Source organism: Gambusia affinis, linkage group LG21 (genome assembly GCF_019740435.1).
Source record: "Gambusia affinis linkage group LG21, SWU_Gaff_1.0, whole genome shotgun sequence".
Classification (NCBI taxonomy): domain Eukaryota; kingdom Metazoa; phylum Chordata; class Actinopteri; order Cyprinodontiformes; family Poeciliidae; genus Gambusia; species Gambusia affinis.
Window position 1 is genome coordinate 2,217,541 of NC_057888.1, and position 20,343 is coordinate 2,237,883.

The following is a 20,343-nucleotide window of genomic DNA, read 5'->3' on the forward strand; positions in this document are numbered from 1 at the left end:
CACTATTATAAACGACAATAACAAAGGGTATATTTACTCTAGGGATGCACTGATTGCAGTTTTCTGGCAGATAAATTTGTTCACCCCTAATTTAAAAAACAAACAAACAAAAAAACTTTACCAAGTACATCTACAAACACTTTAACAAAGTTCAAAGAACATTTTTGAACTGAGAGAAATTCCAGTTGGATACTTTCAGTCCAGTTAGAGATTTAAAACTCTGTCGCTTTAGATTTTCTCTAATTTTTCTAGAATGTTTATCTAGCAATAATAATCACAAATGAATTGACTTGAACTAAATCTATGTAGCTTGGTAGCGCCACTTAGAACATGGGATTCTTAAAACAATTTTGAAGTATTTATCATTAATATACATTTATATTTAACTACAAGACTTCAAATGAAAACAACCTTAAAGTTTATCAAGAAATAGTTACATTAATCGATATATTTTTTAAAACAATTTAAAATAAATGTGTCTTAAAAGCTAAAGCTAACTTTGTGCTAACGCTCTTATAAAGCATTGAGCGGCAAAGCGAGGGCGGAAGTACGCTGCAGGGAACCGTCTCGTTAGTTCCCGTTGTGAGTCGAGCCAGCTCAGGTTTGTAGCTGTTGTTGCTTCTTGTGTGTGTGACAGATTCGAGGCTAACCCTCGGCTCTGTTTGCTGTTTACACCGGACTCCCGAGGGGAAACCGAGCCTGGACTGCCAGAACTGAACACTAACGGTAGAAATGGAGTCTCAGGGCAGAGACGAAATGAAGGGGCCAGTGCTGCACATCGTGGTGGTTGGATTTCACCATAAGAAGGGCTGTCAGGTAGCTACTCAAACCTCCTGCTTCATGCTAACTCCGGCTAACTATCTGTCATTTAAAGTCGCATTCCTACTAAAATGACCCCCGACGTGTGTGGGAATAATACCCTCTCTATGGAAACATCTATATAATATATTGTAAATAATAAGAATTATTTTGGAGTCTTTCATGGGTATGGAGATGAATAATCAGCTGTTTGCTCTTGGATTCACTTACTTTCAATTTCCAACTGAAATATTTTTACAGTTTAGTGTTTCCGCCTGATTCCCCCATCCGGTTTACTTTAATCATTTTAAGATTAATTAATTGATTAGCAAGGTGATGGGCCGCCCAGTCTGTTTTTGTTGCAGTTGTTTCAGTTGCATATTTATCAAAACTGTGAAATACTTCCTGAAAAACAAGATTACTTCCTTTTTGATTTAATGTTTACTGACACACATATCTGCACGTTTAATTTAAAAACATTGTAGCAATAACAAAATCTTAGTAAAAATTTTCCTAATGGTTTGTTGTTTTGTTGTGTTTAGACTTGAACTTCCACAGCATAACTGTGAATAAAAACACAACATTATCAATGTTTTGAACAAAGATTAATGCATAATTTGAAGCAATTTATTCACTGCAGTTAAGAACCAGTAATAAATTGCAGATATTTTGTAATTGGAATATGAGTGTGTCCGTGTAATATTAATCGTTAAATTCCAGGAGTCACAAACTATTGCATTGCATGCAAATAATATATTTTGTAGAGTTCCAGAATTAGAACAAATAAACATTTTGTTATTTAATATTGAGAAAACAATATAAACTGCAAAAAAAGCCAAATTTCTCACTTCTTTACTATCATCATGGTAATTCTCCTTGAGCATTAGCGCCTTTCTGACGAAGATCTTTATCAGGTAAAAGTCACTGAAAGACACTGCAACTAATTTTTTATCATGGATTCAAGGAGTTTGAATGTTTGAAACCAGAAATATAATATCCTTATAGCTACTGCGTTAATGTTTTTCTTACACAGTGTGTTCAAACCTCTTCCTAAAAACATCTAACTCCCTTTAGTTAGCACCCCATGTGAGATTAGGTGCAATTTGGAGGCGTATGCACAGTTTGCAAAGTTGGGATCAGAAACTAACATCCATCCATCCATCCATTTTCTTACACCCTTCTTCCCTAATGGGGTCGGGAGGGTTGCTGGTGTCAATCTCCAGCTGCGTTCCGGGCGAGAGGCGGGGTACAGCCTGGACAGGTCGCCAGTCTGTCGCAGGGCAACACAAAGACATACAGGACAAACAACCATGCGCACACACACTCACACCTAGGGAGAATTTAGAGAGCCCAATTAACCTAACAGTCATGTTTTTGGACTGTGGGAGGAAGCCGGAGAACCCGGAGAGAACCCACCATGCACAGGGAGAACATGCAAACTCCATGCAGAAAGACCCCGGGCCGGGAATCGAACCCAGGACCTTCTTGCTGCAAGGCAACAGCTCTACCAACTGCGCCACTGTGCAGCCCCAGAAACTAACCTAATTACCAAATTCACAGTTATAAAGCATGTGTATTATATAAATAATACACATTATAATGTGTATTATTTATATGTTGTATAAATAATACTATTATTAAATATTTAATTTTGTGCGTCAGAAGCTGAAAACTTCGGAAAGTGCTGCTCCAGAGTGCTTTGTGATGGTGGACGTTATTGTATTTCCTACCTGACTTTCTTTCTTGTGCTGGTGAAGTCTCTGTAGGTCAACCACCATGTTGCATTAGTTGCTGCCAACTTTAGCAGCACAAGTTGCGCAGAGTTTGCACATGGGTGGAAATTAAAACAAGGTCAATAATTTCTATTGTTTTTCTCTTTCTATCAAAAACTGGATGACGAAATCTTCAGTCTAGCTCAACTGGGACAATTTTCATGATTCATTTTATTTTTTGTTTCTGTTGTTTTTGTTTGCTTGTTTTAGATATTTAAAGTCTCTTCCAGTTCCAGAGTTAAATGTTCATTAAAATGTAGAGTTTGTGTTCTAAGGCCATTACTGTTATATTACTTGAAAAATTGTGTCAAAGCAACAATATTATCATTTATCACAATAACGTCTAGGAAAATGTATCAACCAGAAAATTTGTCATTGTGACATGTCAAGGCGGGTGCAATGTGGAGGTGTGTGCACCCGTTTTAGATGGGTTTAAGTTGCTTTAATTTACCCACTAAATTGTAGTTTTGTGCCAAATTAGGTGACGTAACACAACACTTTTCATGGTTCTAAACGGCAGGAATGGGATTGATTTGATCATGTTGGCTACTTTTATAGAGAATTAAGAGTATTCTCTTGAATGTTTCTCAACTGGGAGTTTGATTTGGGAATGAGCTAAAAAAAACTCTTTGCATCTCTGCTTAACATGTTTCTTAGTAATCCAAAAAAAAGCAATCAAAAAGTCAAATATTTCTGAAACTAGACATGACAAAACTACTTTCTGGATGGTTTTTAGCATAAAGTGCATCACAACCAGCCTTTTAAAAACAATTCAATGAATGAAACACCTAGCTTCATGTTTTTGAGCCACATTTTCAGATTAAATTAATTTCTCAGCCCAGACGTTGTGTGTAAAGAACTCTTGTGTCTCCTCCATCTGCTAATCAGTGAAAGTGGACATGCTGAACATGAGGTATCCGTCCTCTAGTTCCCTTCTTTAAAATGTATGACATGGTGAACGGACGGCCATAAACCTAACAGTTTGCCTCTGTGTTGTCGCCGCTCTCCATCTGTCTGCATCATGTTGCTCTGCAGCCTCAGAGCAGCTGCTCTCCACCTTGAAAGATTAAAAAAAGAGAGAGAGTTTTTTTTCTCTCATGTAAAGTTGAGCGCGAGGACAAACTGCTCTGGGGTTATCTGATCAGGGTCAGCGGCCTCCTGCTGAGCATCAGACATTTGGGTTTGTGGCCTTCTCTCTCTCACTGGGTTTGCAGCTAATGATTATTTTAGTAATTGATTAGTCTGGTGATTAATCAGTTAATTGGATAGAAAAAACAGAAACTTTATGGATACTTTTAATCTAACCACATGAGCACTTTTACAAAATTTTTAAAAAACATAAAAAAATATAAATGTGCAAATATTTTATTTACTTTGTTTTTTTTTTTTGCCTAAAATGCAGTAACATAGCATTCTTTTAGTGAACACTTGATTATTTGTAGCAAAGGATTTATCTGCATAAAACATCTGTTGATTATTTTTTTAAATTAATAATTGGACAGCAAAAGGTGCTTAAAAGGAAATTTATTTTACAGAATATCAACCAGGTGAAGTTGATACTTGATGAGTTCAGAATATAACAGATTTACAGATATATATAAAAAAAAAAGGTTTTTCCCTTTTAAATGCAAAATTTGTGTATACTCTGTATAGTTTTGGCTTAATTATTGCTCTGAATTTGTTGTTTTTTCAGCAAATATCCATTTTTAGAGCCGGTATACTATAATGGCATTAATGCAAGAAAATCCTCTGAAGGCTCAAAACTGTATTTCTTAAAAAGACATTTAACAATGCAACTGGAAAATATTTTAAATAGCGGAAAATAAATTAACAGAACAACAATAATTAAAATGGATTATGAAATCTCTGGAACCAAAATGCAAAAAATGATTAAGCATTCTTCTTTAGACAGGGAAAACAGGCAAAAAGGGCAGGAAAGACTCAAGTAAAAATAAAAATTAAAAGCAGAAAGTATCTACTTCTTAAATGTTTGCAGCATTTTTCAAAATGTCGGCTTTTCAACAATATTATAGGAAAGCATTTCTTTACAGATTGTTGTCCAAATGGAAATTACCCATCTCTTTTTAATTAATATCAAGTGATTAATTGATCTATTGCTTATCGTGTCAGGCTTGGACGCCTCGGCCTGGAGGAGTCGCTCCCTGTTTTTCCTGCAGAACTGAGTCATTGTTTGTGGGTGTGTGCTGTGTTCAGGAGCAACAGGTTTTAATTCAGCACTGCAGCCGCAGAGTGAGAGTTTTCTTTGAGCTCAATGGAAACCAAACATGTTTTGTGAAACACGAGACGTTTTAAAGAGGAGGTTTAAGCAGCTAAATCATCTCTGTAGCAGGACTTTAGCATACTGGCAGGACTGAAACGATTAATCGATTATTTAAATAATCGTTAACTAACTTGGTTGTTGATTAATCATTAACTGAAGTATGTAGACTCAACAAAAGGCCATTTGCTGGAAAAAAAACCTGCTCAGTCGTAATTAAGCTAAGACTATACAAAAATTACATACATTTTGTTTCAAGCTTTATCTAAATATCTTTGAGCCAAACTTTGATAGTTTTAGCTTCATCTGGTTCAAATTTACTAAAGGAATGTTTATATATTTTTATTTTTTAATATATTTGGTTAAATGAAAAATCTGTAGAACGTCGAATGGTGATTTAAAAAACCGATTAATCATAAAATAATTGATTAATCGTCAAAATAATCAATTAATTGTCAGAATAATTGTAAGTAATCAGCTGCAAGCAGAGAGCAAAGCAATTGTTGCTGCCCATCAATCTGGGAAGAGTTGAAAGGTCAGAAAGATGATGTCCATATCTTCTCTTGTACAAACCGACGTCATCCGGCTGGATTCAACAAAACAATCTGAAAAATGAAGAAATGAAAACTTTCTTCTTGAACGACTGGAAGTTATCAAGCTTTTCCTTCGTGTGTGTCCCCAGGTTGAGTTCTCGTACCCCCCGCTGATGCCAAACGAGGGTCACGACAGCAGCCTGCTGCCGGAGGAGTGGAAGTACCTCCCTTTCCTGGCTCTGCCCGATGGAGCCCACAACTACCAGGAAGGTACGGCGCCGCAGGATCCACAGAGATCTCACACAGGCAGTGAAAAACCATTCAAATATTGGCTTTCTGAATCATTCTCAGTATTTATGGTTATTTTTAGTGTACGGATACTTCACATTTAATTTTTATTGCTGTTATTTGTGTTTTGTTTTTTTGTTCCAGTGTTAAATCTTTATTTGAATTTAAAGTTTGTTGGTCTTTGAGAATATTGCATCATTGTTACATTATTGCATGTTATTACATTATTGCCATTATATTACTTGAAAATGGTCTCAAAAAAACAATATTATCATTTATCGCTATAATTTCTGGGACAATTTATCATCCAGCAAAATTTATTGTGACGGGTTTTGGCAGGGTGCGATTTGGAGGCGTGTGTGCTCATTTTCGATGAGTTTAAATTGCTTCTATTTACCCTTCAAAGTGGAGTTTTGTGCCAAAACGTCACACAAATCAACACTTAGCATTGTTAGAAATATATTTTATCCTGTTAGCTGCCTTTTTTTTAGTGATTTTCTTGAATGGTTCTCAATGGGGAGTGAATTATTCTCTAGCGTTAATTTAAACATCCATTTTCTCACCTGGTCCCATCAAAAAAATAAATAAATAAATATGAAAAATATCAAAAATATTTAGTAAATTTTATTTAATTCTTTGGCAGACTGAGCTGTGTTCATCATTTGTCTAGGGAAGGAGTCCACCTTAACTGCTTTTACTCTCAAACATGATTTTGTATCTTCTATTGGTTGTCAAATGTTTAGGTATTTTTTTAACTAGGTTAAGTGGTTTACATAAAGTTAATATTGCTTAAATACTGATGGTATTTAAGACTGCGCTGTGTCGCTCCCTTCCTAGAATACAGTACAGGACTGCCCACACCTGCCCTAATCAAACCGTGTTTACCGGACCGTCAGGTGTGAGAACACAGCTTGATTTATTTTCTTCCTGTTCTGCAGACACTGTGTATTTTCACCTGCCGCCTCTCAGTGGAGACATGAAGTGCGTCTATGGAGTGTCCTGTTATCGCCAAATAGAAGCAAAGGTTAGTGAAACTCATTTAAATAAAATACTGTAGAGGACTCTACAGGCTGAACTTTGACCTCATTTATCTAAATGTTGCATGTTGATGGAAACTGTTGGGTTACCTGCTTGTTTTCTTCTTCATCGATGTGGATGTGATTTCAGGCCCTGAAGGTCCGACAGGCGGACGTTACCAGGGAGACGGTCCAGAAGAGCGTCTGTGTCCTCAGTCGAGTGGTGAGTCGCCTTCAGCTTCAGCTCAGCAAACCGCGACTTCGCATCAAATCAGACTGAACTTAAATCAATCGGTTCAGCAAACCTGCCTGGGGGAATGGAAAGAGGAAAACAGGGGTCAGAGTTCATACCAGGTTTGGAACAGAAAACAGTAAATTAATAATATTAACAGGGTTTATTTTTCCATCTTCTCTAAATTAATAATTGAGTTTAAAACTGCATTTCTAAAACAAGTTGGACCAACCAGGAAGAGTTTTACTTTAAAGATACATCCAACCGTCCATTTAAACATCCAACCGTCCATTTAAACATCCAACCGTCCATTTAAACATCCAACCGTCCATTTAAACATCCAACCGTCCATTTAAACATCCAACCGTCCATTTAAACATCCAACCGTCCATTTAAACATCCAACCGTCCACCCACCCACCGACCCATCCATCCATCCATCCATCCATCCAGCCATCCATCCAGCCATCCATCCATCCATCCATCCATCCATCCATCCATCCTTCACTCACTCACTTCCTTAGTTATTTTTTGTGAACCTTTAGTTAATTTTTTAAAATAAAGCAAAAAAAGAAACAATTCTGGAAACTTTGTCAGATTTTTGAGTTTCACTCTGAACCTCTGGGAATTTTATTGTGTTTATTTTAACTCCTCTGCTGTCCAGGAATAAATCTGGTTTGAATAAAATCATTTTTCTCTCTCTGGTCATTCACAGTTTATTTACTGGCAGCTGCTGCTGGTCAGCTGACTGCAATCAGTGGATCTGATGAGTTAGCAGGGACCTCAGTGATTCCTGGATCTTTGTCCTGGTCGGGGGAAAATCCTCCTCCATGTTTGGGTCATGATGTTTCTGAATCACTGCTGCCTCTCTCTCTCCAGCCTCTCTACGGTTTGCTCCAAGCTAAGCTGCAGCTCATCACACACGCTTACTTCGAGGAGAAAGATTTCTCCCAGATCTCCATCCTGAAGGTGAATCTGAGACACTAAATGAGGTTCACTTCCTGTTTCCTGTTGTGACCACCCCTGGCTTCCTGTTTAGGAGCTGTATGAGCACATGAACGGCTCCCTGAGGGGCTCCGCTCTGGAGGGGTCGCAGGTTTATCTCGGTACGCAGACTCCCACCTCCAGAAACGCTTCAGATTATCCTGGAAAACTCCTCATTCATTAGTTTCTTTTCTCCTCAGGTTTATCACCAAGAGATCTCATCCTGCACTTTCAAAACAAGGTTGTAACAAAAACACTCACAAGATGCTGAAATCTAAACATTCATTCATTTTCTAACATTCTTCATCGTTTTGCAGGTTCTCATCCTCTTCAAGCTCATTCTGTTGGAGAAGAAGGTGAGAAAAGTAAAATCTTATTCTGTTGTTTTGGTTCTCCACATGTGATCAAACAGAACTGTCTGTCTGTCTGTCTGTCTGTCTGTCTGCAGGTCCTATTCTATGTTTCTCCTGTAAACAGGCTGGTTGGAGCGCTGATGACGGTTCTGTCACTTTTTCCGGGTCAGTAACTCCCAGAGAACAGCCGAGCCATTTTCACTCCCTCAGTCCAGATAAATAAAACCACAAATGTTAGAAAACACAAATTATACATATTCATAAAAATCTACTGAAGGAAATTTGTTTTAATTTTTAAAGAGCCATCAATTTATTCCTATTTATAGGGTATAAATAGGAATAATTTTGTTTTTCCTATTAAAGAAAACACGTTTTCTTTTATGGAACCTGAAAAACAAAAATTATACATTTTCATAAAAATCTACTTTATTTTTATGAAAGAACATCAGCCACAGAAGCTGTGGCACCTGCCAGAAAAGCCACTTCGTCTATCACAAAAGGTGCAGCATTTGTCGCATTTGCCAGTTCCCACCGAAGCCGGAAGCTGCTGGTACTGCCACACCAGCAGTTCCTGGCAGGTGTGGCAGCTGACCCCATGATGCCACGATGTGACCTTACTGTCTCTCCGTTGGTGTTTCTGCAGGTATGATCGAACACGGCCTGGTGGATTCGTCGCACTACAAACCAAAGAGCAGCGTGTCAGACGACCTGAGTCTGGTGGAGAGCGCCTTGGGAGCCGAGGAGTTCGTCTCCGTGTCCGTCACCGACATCGCCCACGCCAACATGGAGGCCACCCAGCCGGCTGCGGAGTCTCTGTCGTCGGGGAACAACGTGGAGGGCGACAGCAACCACCTCAAACCGCCGTCACGCACCTCTCCAGAGTCTTCAGAGAGCGACTGGGAGACGCTGGACCCCAGCGTGTTGGGGGAACCCAAAGAACCTGCAGCTGGCAGCAGCGGGTCGGATATGCTGGACGCCTTCGACTCCAAACCAGGAACTCCGATCACGATGCAGCCGCTGGGGGTCAGCGGTCAGGGAGGGATCATCCAGGGTTTGGTGTCGGGTCTGGAGGAGGATCAGTACGGCTTGCCGCTCCCCATCTTCACTAAGGTAAATAAAACCAGCTGTCCTGGTTCTAGAGGGACTTATTGAGGTTCCGTAACTGGATCAATGTATGTATGGAAGGAATGTCCAAAACCAGCAAAATGTAAGTTAATGGCAGGCCAGAAAATTAACTCAATTAAAAATTTAAAAAATATATTTTTTGGTTTGAGATTAACCTGCTAAACAAAAAAAACCCATTTTTATTCAATGTCTTTATAGATCCAAAACATAAAAGTGGGTTCAGACTGCAGCCTCATTACAGAAAATCAGATAATTTCCAGTTTTTTTCTATTTTGTTGTCCAACTTTTAGCGTTCTTGACTCTCAACATAATCCCCAGGACCACAAATTGCCCTCGGGGCACATTTTGATCAACCCTGGTCTACGGGCTACAAAACATGTCCATTACAGCTTTACAGCTTTTTGCATAAAATTATTCATAGATAATGAGATTTCAATTGGGCCAGTTCATTTCAGAATGAGCTGTTTTAGGGTCTACTGTCACTTTAAATCCAAATAAGCTCCCCAAACTCAACGTTTGCGCTCACACGTAAAAATGGCTGCAAACAGATGCGTGATTATAGAACCGTTCATCTCTGATAAGCAGAAGTGGAGCCTCCTGCACAATCAACAATAATGCAGCGTGTGGTTTCTGGAGGGTAATTCAACAACAAAACACTTTTTACGGCGGTAAAACCAGCTGACCAAACTGGGTGGAGCTCTGCTTGGGTTGCTAGGTAACCGAATGCGACTTTTCAGGCACAAAAAAACATTAACTTGTTGCCAGAACACCCTTGGGTGGGTTATAGAAGCAGTTGAGAGCAAAATGCGAGTTCAAAGACAAACAAAATGGAAATTTTTAATAATAGGTTACTTGCTTTGCGGTTTATTTTCTTTTTGCTTGTGTCGTTGCCAGGGTTACCTGTGCCTGCCTTATATGGCTCTGCAGCAGCATCACCTCTTGTCAGACGTCACAGTTCGAGGCTTCGTTGCCGGGGCGACCAACATCCTTTTCCGCCAGCAGAGGCACCTCAGTGACGCCATCGTTGAAGTGAATCCTGCTTATTTACGCCGCCTGTGTTTAATCAGAAAAGCAGGCGCAGTAATGTGAACATCTCTGCTTCTGCAGGTGGAGGAAGCTCGGATCCATATCCAGGACCCAGAACTACGAAAGATCCTGAGCCTGACGACGGCTGACCTGCGCTTTGCAGATTACCTGGTGAAACACGTGACAGAGAACAGAGACGACGTGTTCCTGGACGGGACGGGCTGGGAGGGAGGAGACGAGTGGATCAGAGCCCAGTTCACCCTCTACCTGCACTCCTTACTCTCCTCTGCGCTACAGCAAGGTGGAAAACCTGGAGAACATCCTGTGATGTCGTGATTTCATCCCAGCCTGACTCCTTCTCCTCTTTCTGTCAGATAATGAGAGGCTGCTGGCCGATTATGGGGCGCCGTTCATTGGAGCGTGGAAAAACACCCACAACTTCCGGGTTTGGTTCAGTAACAAACATCCCGGCATGACAGCGATCACTCCAGGGTAGGTGGACCGACCCGGTGACCTCATATGGTACCGCAGGAAGAGAAATGAACATGTTTTAACTAATGGCAAATATGTTTATTAAATTATGGAGGGAATTGCTAACTAAGATGTTATGTGTGGTAACCCTAACGCATGTGCAATAAACACTAGTTCTGCTAATGCTAAAGTGCTAATAATATATGTAGTATCTGCTAACGCTTTAGCACTATTGGTAAACATTTGTTTGGCTAACACTAAAGTTAGCAGAAGCTAATACTAAAGGAAGTGTTGTGTAAACAGTCATTTCAAAATAAGAGCATGAATATAAACATCTAACTAATTGAAACTTCACCACAGATGTTGAAATTTATTAAACTAAAATTTTAAAACTCAGCCTTTATTTAACCAAATAAATAAAAAAAACTCAACGGAAGCTAAGTGCGCTAACATCAGTGTTGGCGAAAGCACTAAATGAAAAGTTAGATATGCTGTTAGCCAATTAGCAGTAGTCAGTGGTGTGTCCACATTAAAAGAAACTGAACTGGAATCCTGGAAAACAAGAAAAATCTTTTGGTGTTTTTATTAGAAATTAAACATTGATTTGCTGTTATTTTTAATACTAGTTTGATTAAAAATTTAAAAAGTAAATTTTTTAGAATATTCTGAATATTGCTCCTTGCATTAAAATGATTTTTATTAGATTAGATTGAACCTTATTAATCCCTCAGGAACGTTTCTCTGGTAAATTCACCTGCAGTAGCAACAACAAAAAAAAAAACCAAGAAACAACTTTGTAGGAAAACTAGGATACGGGCACTTAAATATGGTGCATATATTAGATAAATATAGTATTTCTAAAGTTACTCTCCATGTGTTGTGGTAAGGATGAGGCAGGATGAAGTTAATTGGGTGTCATTCTGTTGCAGCCACCCGTTCCAGGGCCAGTACAGCGTAGGAGACGTGAAACTGCGGCTCTCACAGTGAGTTTAATTTTATTCTCCTGCTTTCAGCGTCTAATGTGGCAAATCTTTAAATTAGATGTTTACAAACACAGCTGTAGATCTGTCTCTAATCTTCAAAGATTAACTCAAAACGAGGAATCTGCTGCCCTCTAGTGGCCAAAAGAAGAAACAATTCACTGATTTCTCACATTGAGGAAGTTTTACATCACGGATCATTTTCAGAAGGTTCTCTGTAACTTTTGCTGCTTCTTTTAACATCAGTGACGACTTGTGGTGGATGAGGCTCTTTATTTCATCAGACAGGGAAGCTCTATCATTTTTATTGACAAAAAGCTTTTAGTTTCTGTTAATTCTTTGTCCATCCTGCATGAACTGTACGTTTAACATTTCCCCAAAGTGGCTCAGAAATGAGGAGATCAGAAGACGGATGATTGGATTTTATTTTCTGTGTTTTCTAATAACTTAACTGGAGCATTCAGACTCAAAAGTGTAAAAAAAAAAATGCATACAGAAATATTTCTGTAAAGATATTCCACCCAGAACTCCTCATGTGGCAGTTTTAGCTTCACCTGGTTCAAAAAACATTAAGCACTTTTTCCTGTACAATTATTAATTGCTTTAATCAAATGTAATAATTTTTTATTTTTATCATCTCTGTGCTGTATAGATACGCCTGCAAACAAACATTTTATTGGAGTTTAGACAACACAATTAATATTTTTGGTACTGAATTGTTGTTTTTCATCTTTTAATGTATTTTCAATTTAGCATAATTAAGGCTGGTGGTTAAACTAAACACCTGGAGAATGTAGCACATTTTTTATTTGACTAATCAATTAATCATCAGAATAATCGATAGAATAATCCAGTACTAAAATAATTGTTGGTCCCAACAATTATTAAAATTTAAAATGTGTGAAGCATGTTGGTCGATAAAAGCAAAACAAAACCAAAAGTCTCCAGTCTCCCTCCTCCCAGTTTGACTTTCCTTCAACCATTACTGCCTGTTTGGAAATGAAGATCCAACTCTGTGAAGCTCTTTTGGTTTGATGTGATCATATGAGGAGTTAAAAACAGAATAAATCAGAAACAGTGAGCTGTGAACGCTTGATGAATACAGCATGCAGCCTAATGTCTGTGCAGGTCATTAATAATGAGCGCGCTTCATTCTGAAAAACCGAGCCGGAGCCGCCGACTCCTTCGGCCCTCGGCTCCGCTTTCATTCCAGGAAGCGTGGCGCGCCGCAGGTAGAGTTACCCTCCAAACCAGGAGGAGCAAGTCGGACTTGACGCGCTGAACGCGGCTCTCGTCTTACCTGCAGGTGTTCGGTGTCACAGCGGCTGTGAAATCTCTCGTAAAGCTTCAGTAAACAAACAAGCTGCAGAAGGTCGGCTCGGCTCACAGCGTCCAGTTAAAGCATCCAGTAAAATAAAACCATGTTCAGGTGCATGCAGTCAGAAATGCACTGCAAAAACACAAAATCTTACCAAGTGTCTAGTTTCTACTGTAAATATCTTAGTTCACTTGAAGTAATAAAAAACCCTCAAATGTACTAGCTTGTTTTAAGTCAGTAATTCCTTAATATTGAAGAAAAATTACTGATTTCACTTGCAGAATATTTCATGAAAAAATAGCTATTAGTGGAACTTTAGTTTAATTAATGTTTTTTTATACATATTAAGAAATTATTCACTTAAAACAAGTTAAAATTATTTACTTAAAATAAATAAGTAAATATTTACTTACAATATAATATAATTTTGTTGTATTTCAAGTGTCCTAAGATATTTTCACTAGAAACTATATATATTTTTTCACTGTAGTGTGTTTCACTTGAGTTTAATGTGATAGACCAAAGTAGTGGGATCAGTAGATTTTATTATCTGAAAACAAATGGTGACACTTTTCAGATTTTCTATTGTTTTTAAAAACAAATGTCCACTTCCTTTTGCTTTGTGTTGGTCGATCCCGATAAAGTAGACCGAAGTTTGTTGTTGTTTATGGGGAAAAAACTAATTTAAAGTGTGAATACATTTTCAAGACATTGCATTGAAACGAGAAAAAGGGCTGGAGAACACATCCCTGAGGGACGCCACAGCATGGTTTATATGCAATATGCTAATATTCCATGATGTAAAGTGATTGATTTGTTCTTTCTGTATTTAATTATCTAATTTTCTAGTAGAGAATATTTCATTCTCTGCTTCCATCAAACATTATTAATTTTTGAATATTTTACACACTCGTCTGTTTTTCCTGCCTCAGTAAACACAGAGTTAATAACCTGAACCTGGATGTCAGACGAAGGGTGGAATCGGGTCGGGATGATGAAAGTAAAAACGCCCGGCTCGTCGCTGGATCTAAAAAATAAAAAATAAAAAAAGAGGCAGAAAGTGGGAAGCTACAGTTGACTAGATGATGGTGTGGAAGCCCTGGGGGCAAAAACAAAGCTTGTTCCTGGACAAAGAGCAGCTGGTGGCAGAGACGTTTTAGGAGGCGAGTCACGTGACGAGCCAAATGCTTCCGGCCAATCACATCTTTCTTTATTGCAGCACATAAGATGTTTATCTGGGTCAGGCAGGAGACAGAGAGTGGACACAGAAGCAACCTATTTTTCTCCAGAAACACACTTTAGGGTTAAAGGTCGACATCATCCTGCAGTGAAGGGGTTGAGTTGCCGCGTTTAGCCGAAGGTTTGGCTGAGATCAGCTCACATTTTCAAAAGTGAATCCGTTTCATCGATTTAATTCAAAAAGTCAAACTGATGAGACATTATTTCACTCAGAGTGAAAAGTCGAGCAGAAAATGTCAATGCTGCCTTTTCAGAGTTCAAGCATATTAATGGAAAGTTGAGTGGAAGGAAGAAGGGTGCTTCTGGTTATTTTAATTTGCTTACTGTTAAAAGCACAAAATTCCATTACTCATAATTATGAGTAGTGGAAGGTTTAGTGGAAGGAAAAAGTATGGCAGATGCATTTTCACTGTTAGTTTTAATGATGCTTACAGTTAATGAAAGGTCAAAATTCTACTCTGAAAATTAGAAAAGCAAAAAAAAAAAAAAAAGATTTTGTAAGATAAGCATATTAATGTAAAGTTTAGTGGAAGGAAAAAGTGTGCTGATGGGTTACAGCGAATGAAGGCCCACAATTCTGTTTTTCAGTAAATTTGAATATTTCACAACACTAATCAAACTCTTTTTTTTAAATTAATGTTCTTAACGGAAAGTTTTATGGAAGGAAAAAGTGTGTTTGATGCATTTGCAATTGTTAATTTTATTGGAGGCTTACAGCTAATGAAAGCACAAAATCCTGTTTTAATATTTTAGAATACCAATTAAAGATTTTTTATTGATCATATTAATGGAAAGCTTAGTGGAAGGAAAAAGTGTGTCTGGTGCATTTGTTTCGGTTCATTTTAATTATGGCTTACAGATAATGACAGCAGAAGATTTTATTATTCAGAAACTCTGAATATTCCACAAAACCATTAATTTTTTTTTTATTTGCTAATGTAAAGTTAAGTGGAAGGAAAAAGTATGCACTGTTCCAAATGTTCAACAGAATAAAGCAGTATTCAGTAGCTGCATTTCTGTCTAGTTTGCTTGGAAACATCTAAACATCTCGTCACCCTGAAGACGACAAGGTTGTTTGTTTTCCAATTTCTGACTCTGTTTTTTCTTTCTGCAGTTCGGTGCAGAACAGCGAGCGAGGGAAAAAAATCGGAAACGCCATGATCACGACCAGCCGCAGCGTGGTCCAAACCGGGAAGGCAGTGGGTGGGAAAACCTCCAAACGTCTCACAAGAAGCTCCATTGAAAGAAAAACATTTCTGATGGAATTTGTTTTCTTTTTATCAGGTCAGTCGGTGGGCGGAGCCTTAACGAGCGCCAAGTCTGCGATGTCGTCCTGGTTCTCCACGCTGGCTCAGCCTTCACCTTTGACCCCATCCTCAGGTCCAGAACCGGCCTCCGAGGTGAAGCCATGACAGTTAGCATCCAAACGTCCTGCAGCGACTCTTTCCAACTCCTAGCAACGACAGCGGACAGAAAAAACAACGAGTAAATCTCCGCCAAATTTTTCAGAAATTTTGAGATTAATCTCAGAAATTTTCTAGAAAGAGAAGTGACTTTCAGAGGTCAAATATTTACTAGAAATAAATGTGAAATTTTTACATTGATGTCAGAAATATCTGGAAAAATGTTTGAAAAGTTTAATCTTTTTTAGAAAACTTACATTTTGAAATTAATTTCTAGAAAATAGCAAGAACATTTCTGAGCTCCAAAATTACAAAGAGATCGCTGGGGAAGAAAAATGACAAATTTTGACATTAATCTCAGAATTTTTCCGGAAAGAACTTGAAAATTTCTTTGTTTTAAAAGTCAAAAATCTTTTAGAAAAAAAATTCACAACTTTCAGAAATTTTCTAGAAAAACTTATAAAATTTCTGGGTTTGAAAAGAAAAGCATTTCTTAGAAAAAAACTCAAATTTTGAGATTAATTTCTGAAATTTCCTAGAAAGCACTAAGAAGTTTGAGTTTAAAAAGTGGAAAATTTCCAAGAAAAATTTTACATTTTGATACTAATCCCAGAAATGTTCAAGAAACAAGGACATTTATGAGCTCCAAAAATAAAAAGTTAGTAGAAAAAACCCCGGGATATTTCTTCGTTTGTAAAGTGAGAAATCTAAGAAAATTTCTAAAAAATTGACATTAGTTTTGCAAATTTTCTAGAGAAACTTTTGAAATTTCTGGGTTTCAAAAGAAAGACATTTTCAAGAAAAAATTCAAAATTTGAGATTAGTCTTGAAAATTTCTGAGCTTTAAAAATAAAGATTTCTAGGAAAGATCACATTTTGAGCTATCTCTGAGAAATTCTGTAGAAAAACAATTACATTTCTGAGTTTCAAAAGTTAAAAATGTTCTAGAAAAAACTTACATTTTGACATTATCCTCTGAAATTCTTTGGGAAAATCTTTGATATGTATGAGTTTGGAAAATCTAAAATTTCCAAGAGAAAAAACAAAATGTCACCTTTGTGATGTAGATTAATCACAAAGGTTTCTTGAAAATTTCAAAAGTAAAAAATGTTTAACTTTTGGAGCTCAGGAAATTATTTGTTTTTTCCAGAAAATTTCTGAAATTAATCAAAAGAATTTCAGGGTTTTTTGGGTGAAAATTCACTCCTTTTTTCTGTCTGCAATGGCCCTGATGCACCGTCTGACTGTGAAGACTTGGCATCAGTGGACAGATTACGGATGTGAGCATAAAAACAATCTCTAGTCATCAAATTCAAATGGGAATCTGACGGATAAACCCGGATTCTGGGCTTTCTGCAGCCCAGCCGTTTGCTGGATTCACCTGCAGGCGGTAAATTTACTCTGCAGCCCAAAATCACTGTGAGGTGGAACCTGGCAGTGCTTTCATAAAAAACTGATCATCTAAGAGGCTTTTTGAGGTTTAACAGTCTCAGTGCTGCAGTTGGTGTTGCTGTGTTCCCTCTTCGTACTTTACAGTTTGTCAACATTTTGCTGGAAAAGTTATTTAAAATGCCTTTTAAATGGTCGTGGGATTTTACTCAGCAGCTCGAGTGACTCTTAAAAAAATGGGAAAAATTCAATTTGAAATTGATTTTTGTTTCATCAATGATTGTGTTGTGACACTGTGGTTGTTTTAATTATGTGAAATTTAATCAACTTTCAGTCATTAAAGTGCAACAGAAACTTCTGTGTTTACAATAAATTTATTATTTTTACTAAATTGGAAGAAAAAGGACAAAAATTCAGGTTTATCAATGGTATGTCAGTAAATTTGAAAAATAAAATGCTTATTTGAACACTAAGATCAGGGTTTATTTTTTTTTGTTTGATCTTTTGTATAACATAATTAACGAAGGGATCAAAAAATTTTTAGCTGGTGATGTGTGTTTAGATTTATACATAAATGCACATATTTACAAAAGAATTACCTCAATTTACTCAGAAACCAGTTAAAAATCAAAATTTAACCGAGGAATTCAATGACGTTGATGTTCCTACAATCATTAGGTCGTAGATTTTGTTAGCGTTAGATGCTATCCAAAATGCTAAATGCTTTAGTATTTTATTATATATATTTTTATATAATAAATTCCCATTATAAACTTCTAAAAAGGGTCATATTTATTTTAGCTAACTTGCAGGTGCTAAATAAATTTCTACCAAATTTCAGTTCTTTGTTTTTTCTTTAAACTTTGAAATAAATTATGAAAAAAATTGCTCATCAAATACATTTATAAGTGTATTTGTTTCATAAATAAAATTATTAGCAACACATTTGCTTGTAGGTAGTAAAAACTGACAGCAAGGCTAACAGTTTTGGTAGGATAAGTAGCTTTATACAAACAAACATTTGATTCAAAACAAAAATTATCTCAAAGCATAAAAACTATGCAAAAATGTAAAAGTTGATACTTTTTAGCAATTTAAGCCAATTCAGTTAGCATTAGCCTGCCAGCTAAAATGCTAAATGTCTTGGCTACCTTAACAAAAAATTTGAAATGTGTGGTAAGTAACTTTAAAACTTTCCACGTAATAAGAGCCTAAAAACTGTAATAATCAAATAATCAAATATATTATTTGATTTTATTATTTAACACAAAGTCTGTGTTGATGACGATTTGTTTGGATTTTGGTACGTTATACACACTACACTGTTATCAGCACTGCTAATAAGGAAGTGGTTGAAAATAGCTACTATTTATGTTTTAGGGAAGCCTTATAATAAATTTGCTAATTATTATTTTGTAGATTTTTATATATTATGTTTTTGGGGTTTTTTTTAACCTGCAATTTCTTTATATATATTTTTTCCAGCTCTTGTATTTAAAGTTGCGTTTATATATTTTTGAAACTGAAATATTTAGCGGTTTACAAAGTTTAACCAGTAAGCAGGTCAATAATTTAAACTGTATTACCACTCAATAAAACCAAAAACATAGTTTAAAACCATGCTAAAATTAAACCTCAGCATTTTTTGAGTGTTAAAGTGGATTAAAGGGATTATTTTTATAAATTTTGCTGCGTTAAATAGACTTTTATTTAAAGTGAACATTGATGCTGATACAACCACAGTGCTGCTACAGAAATCATTGAGAACAAAATGATTTGGTGTAAAAACATCCTCTGTTGGTAACATTTCCCAGACCTTTTTCTACTTTTAAATGAATATATATATGAAGAACTATATTTACTAAGACCTAAAATAGCCTGAAGACTTATTTATTGATGTGTAGTGTGTTATATCAAAAAGAAATCTATCCATGTTGTGTCATTATAACACTGGAACAAGTGGACCACTGTGTTTATTTGCACAAAGCAGCCATTATTGTCTGTGTGGATCTTTACCTGGTAACTGTACATTTTGAGGTGCGTTCAGGATCGCTTCCCTCCATGCTGCAAACTGTCGTCCAGTGAGCATGATCGACCAGTACGTTGTTTTTCCACATAGTTGTTTGATTTTAAATGTTTTCGATCCTTTGTGCTGTTTTTCTTTTTTTAATCTGATATCTTTTCATTTTGTATTTAAACTGAATGAATGTATTGTAAGCTGAAATATTTTTCTGGAAGAGAAGGAAGTGATGAACCATGTTGCTGTATTAAAAATAAGTAAAAGTTGCATTTTTATTTTCCTGGCCTTTTGGTCTTAAAATATTAGTCAATAACACGGTTGATATAGTTAACTAAAACCAGCGAAATAATTAAAACTTAAATTGAGAAAACACTAATTAATGGGAAAACTATAATTAACTGGAACTGTTTATAGAACTAAAACATACTGAAATTCTAGATTTAATATCCTTCGTGTTTATAAATCTATTTTGTCGCCTTTTGAACTGATCTCATTTTATTTTTTCACACAGAAGCAGTTTGTCAGCAAATTACTGCACTATAAAATCCTCCTGGCGGATATTTTTTGAAAATTTTTTAAAATAATTAAATTATTTATAAATTTGTTTTAAAAATGACTTAAAATTAATCTATTTGTAGATTCATATTTTTAAATTAATCTATGAATAAGTTCAAATTTGAGCATTTTTATCGCTATAATTAATGAAAATACCTTGTATGTAAGGTATACGAGTTTAAATATGTGGGTATGAAAAGTGTTAAAAATTGAAGTATGAACAAACCAAACACCAGAGGCCATTTGCAGAACGTTTTTGGTATATTTTTTAATAAATTAACGTTCATCCAAAATACAGTGCCAAAGGAAAAATGATGCAGCCAAACATGCTAGTAAGGTTTGTCATGTAGCACCTGTGCTCATGTTTTAAAGATGTTTTAGAAGGAAGACCCCCCACCCAACATTTTATCGAGCTCTCTCTCCTCTCTCAGCCAATCAGCAGCAAGATTTCTCAGTACTTATCCAGAAAAAATTTAATCTGATAAGAAGATGAAGATCTACAGACAATCACACTACAGTAATGTCGGGTATTAAATAATAAAAAAGAAAGACACTAATACAAAA

General features: G+C 36.5%; 1 protein-coding gene across 1 annotated transcript; it reads left to right on the plus strand.

Annotated features, from left to right (window-relative positions):
* The first annotated feature begins 561 nt into the window (after positions 1-561).
* avl9 (AVL9 homolog (S. cerevisiase)) lies at positions 562-19,493 on the plus strand. Its single transcript, XM_044105080.1, has 16 exons — positions 562-816; positions 5,531-5,651; positions 6,608-6,693; positions 6,837-6,908; positions 7,796-7,885; positions 7,956-8,022; positions 8,101-8,141; positions 8,218-8,256; positions 8,349-8,418; positions 8,897-9,363; positions 10,273-10,407; positions 10,486-10,705; positions 10,779-10,896; positions 11,805-11,858; positions 15,527-15,615; positions 15,697-19,493. Exons 1-16 carry the CDS (start codon positions 733-735, stop codon positions 15,822-15,824), a joined length of 1,881 nt encoding a protein of 626 aa, XP_043961015.1. The 5' UTR covers positions 562-732; the 3' UTR covers positions 15,825-19,493.
* Positions 19,494-20,343: the final 850 nt, after the last annotated feature.

Coding starts and splice junctions, on each gene's coding strand:
- avl9 (XM_044105080.1), top strand. CDS start 733: ATGGAGTCTCAGGGCAGAGACGAAATGAAGGGGCCAGTGCTGCACATC. Junction 5,652..6,607: donor AGCCCACAACTACCAGGAAG/GTACGGCGCCGC, acceptor CCTGTTCTGCAG/ACACTGTGTATTTTCACCTG. Junction 10,706..10,778: donor CTCCTCTGCGCTACAGCAAG/GTGGAAAACCTG, acceptor TCTTTCTGTCAG/ATAATGAGAGGCTGCTGGCC.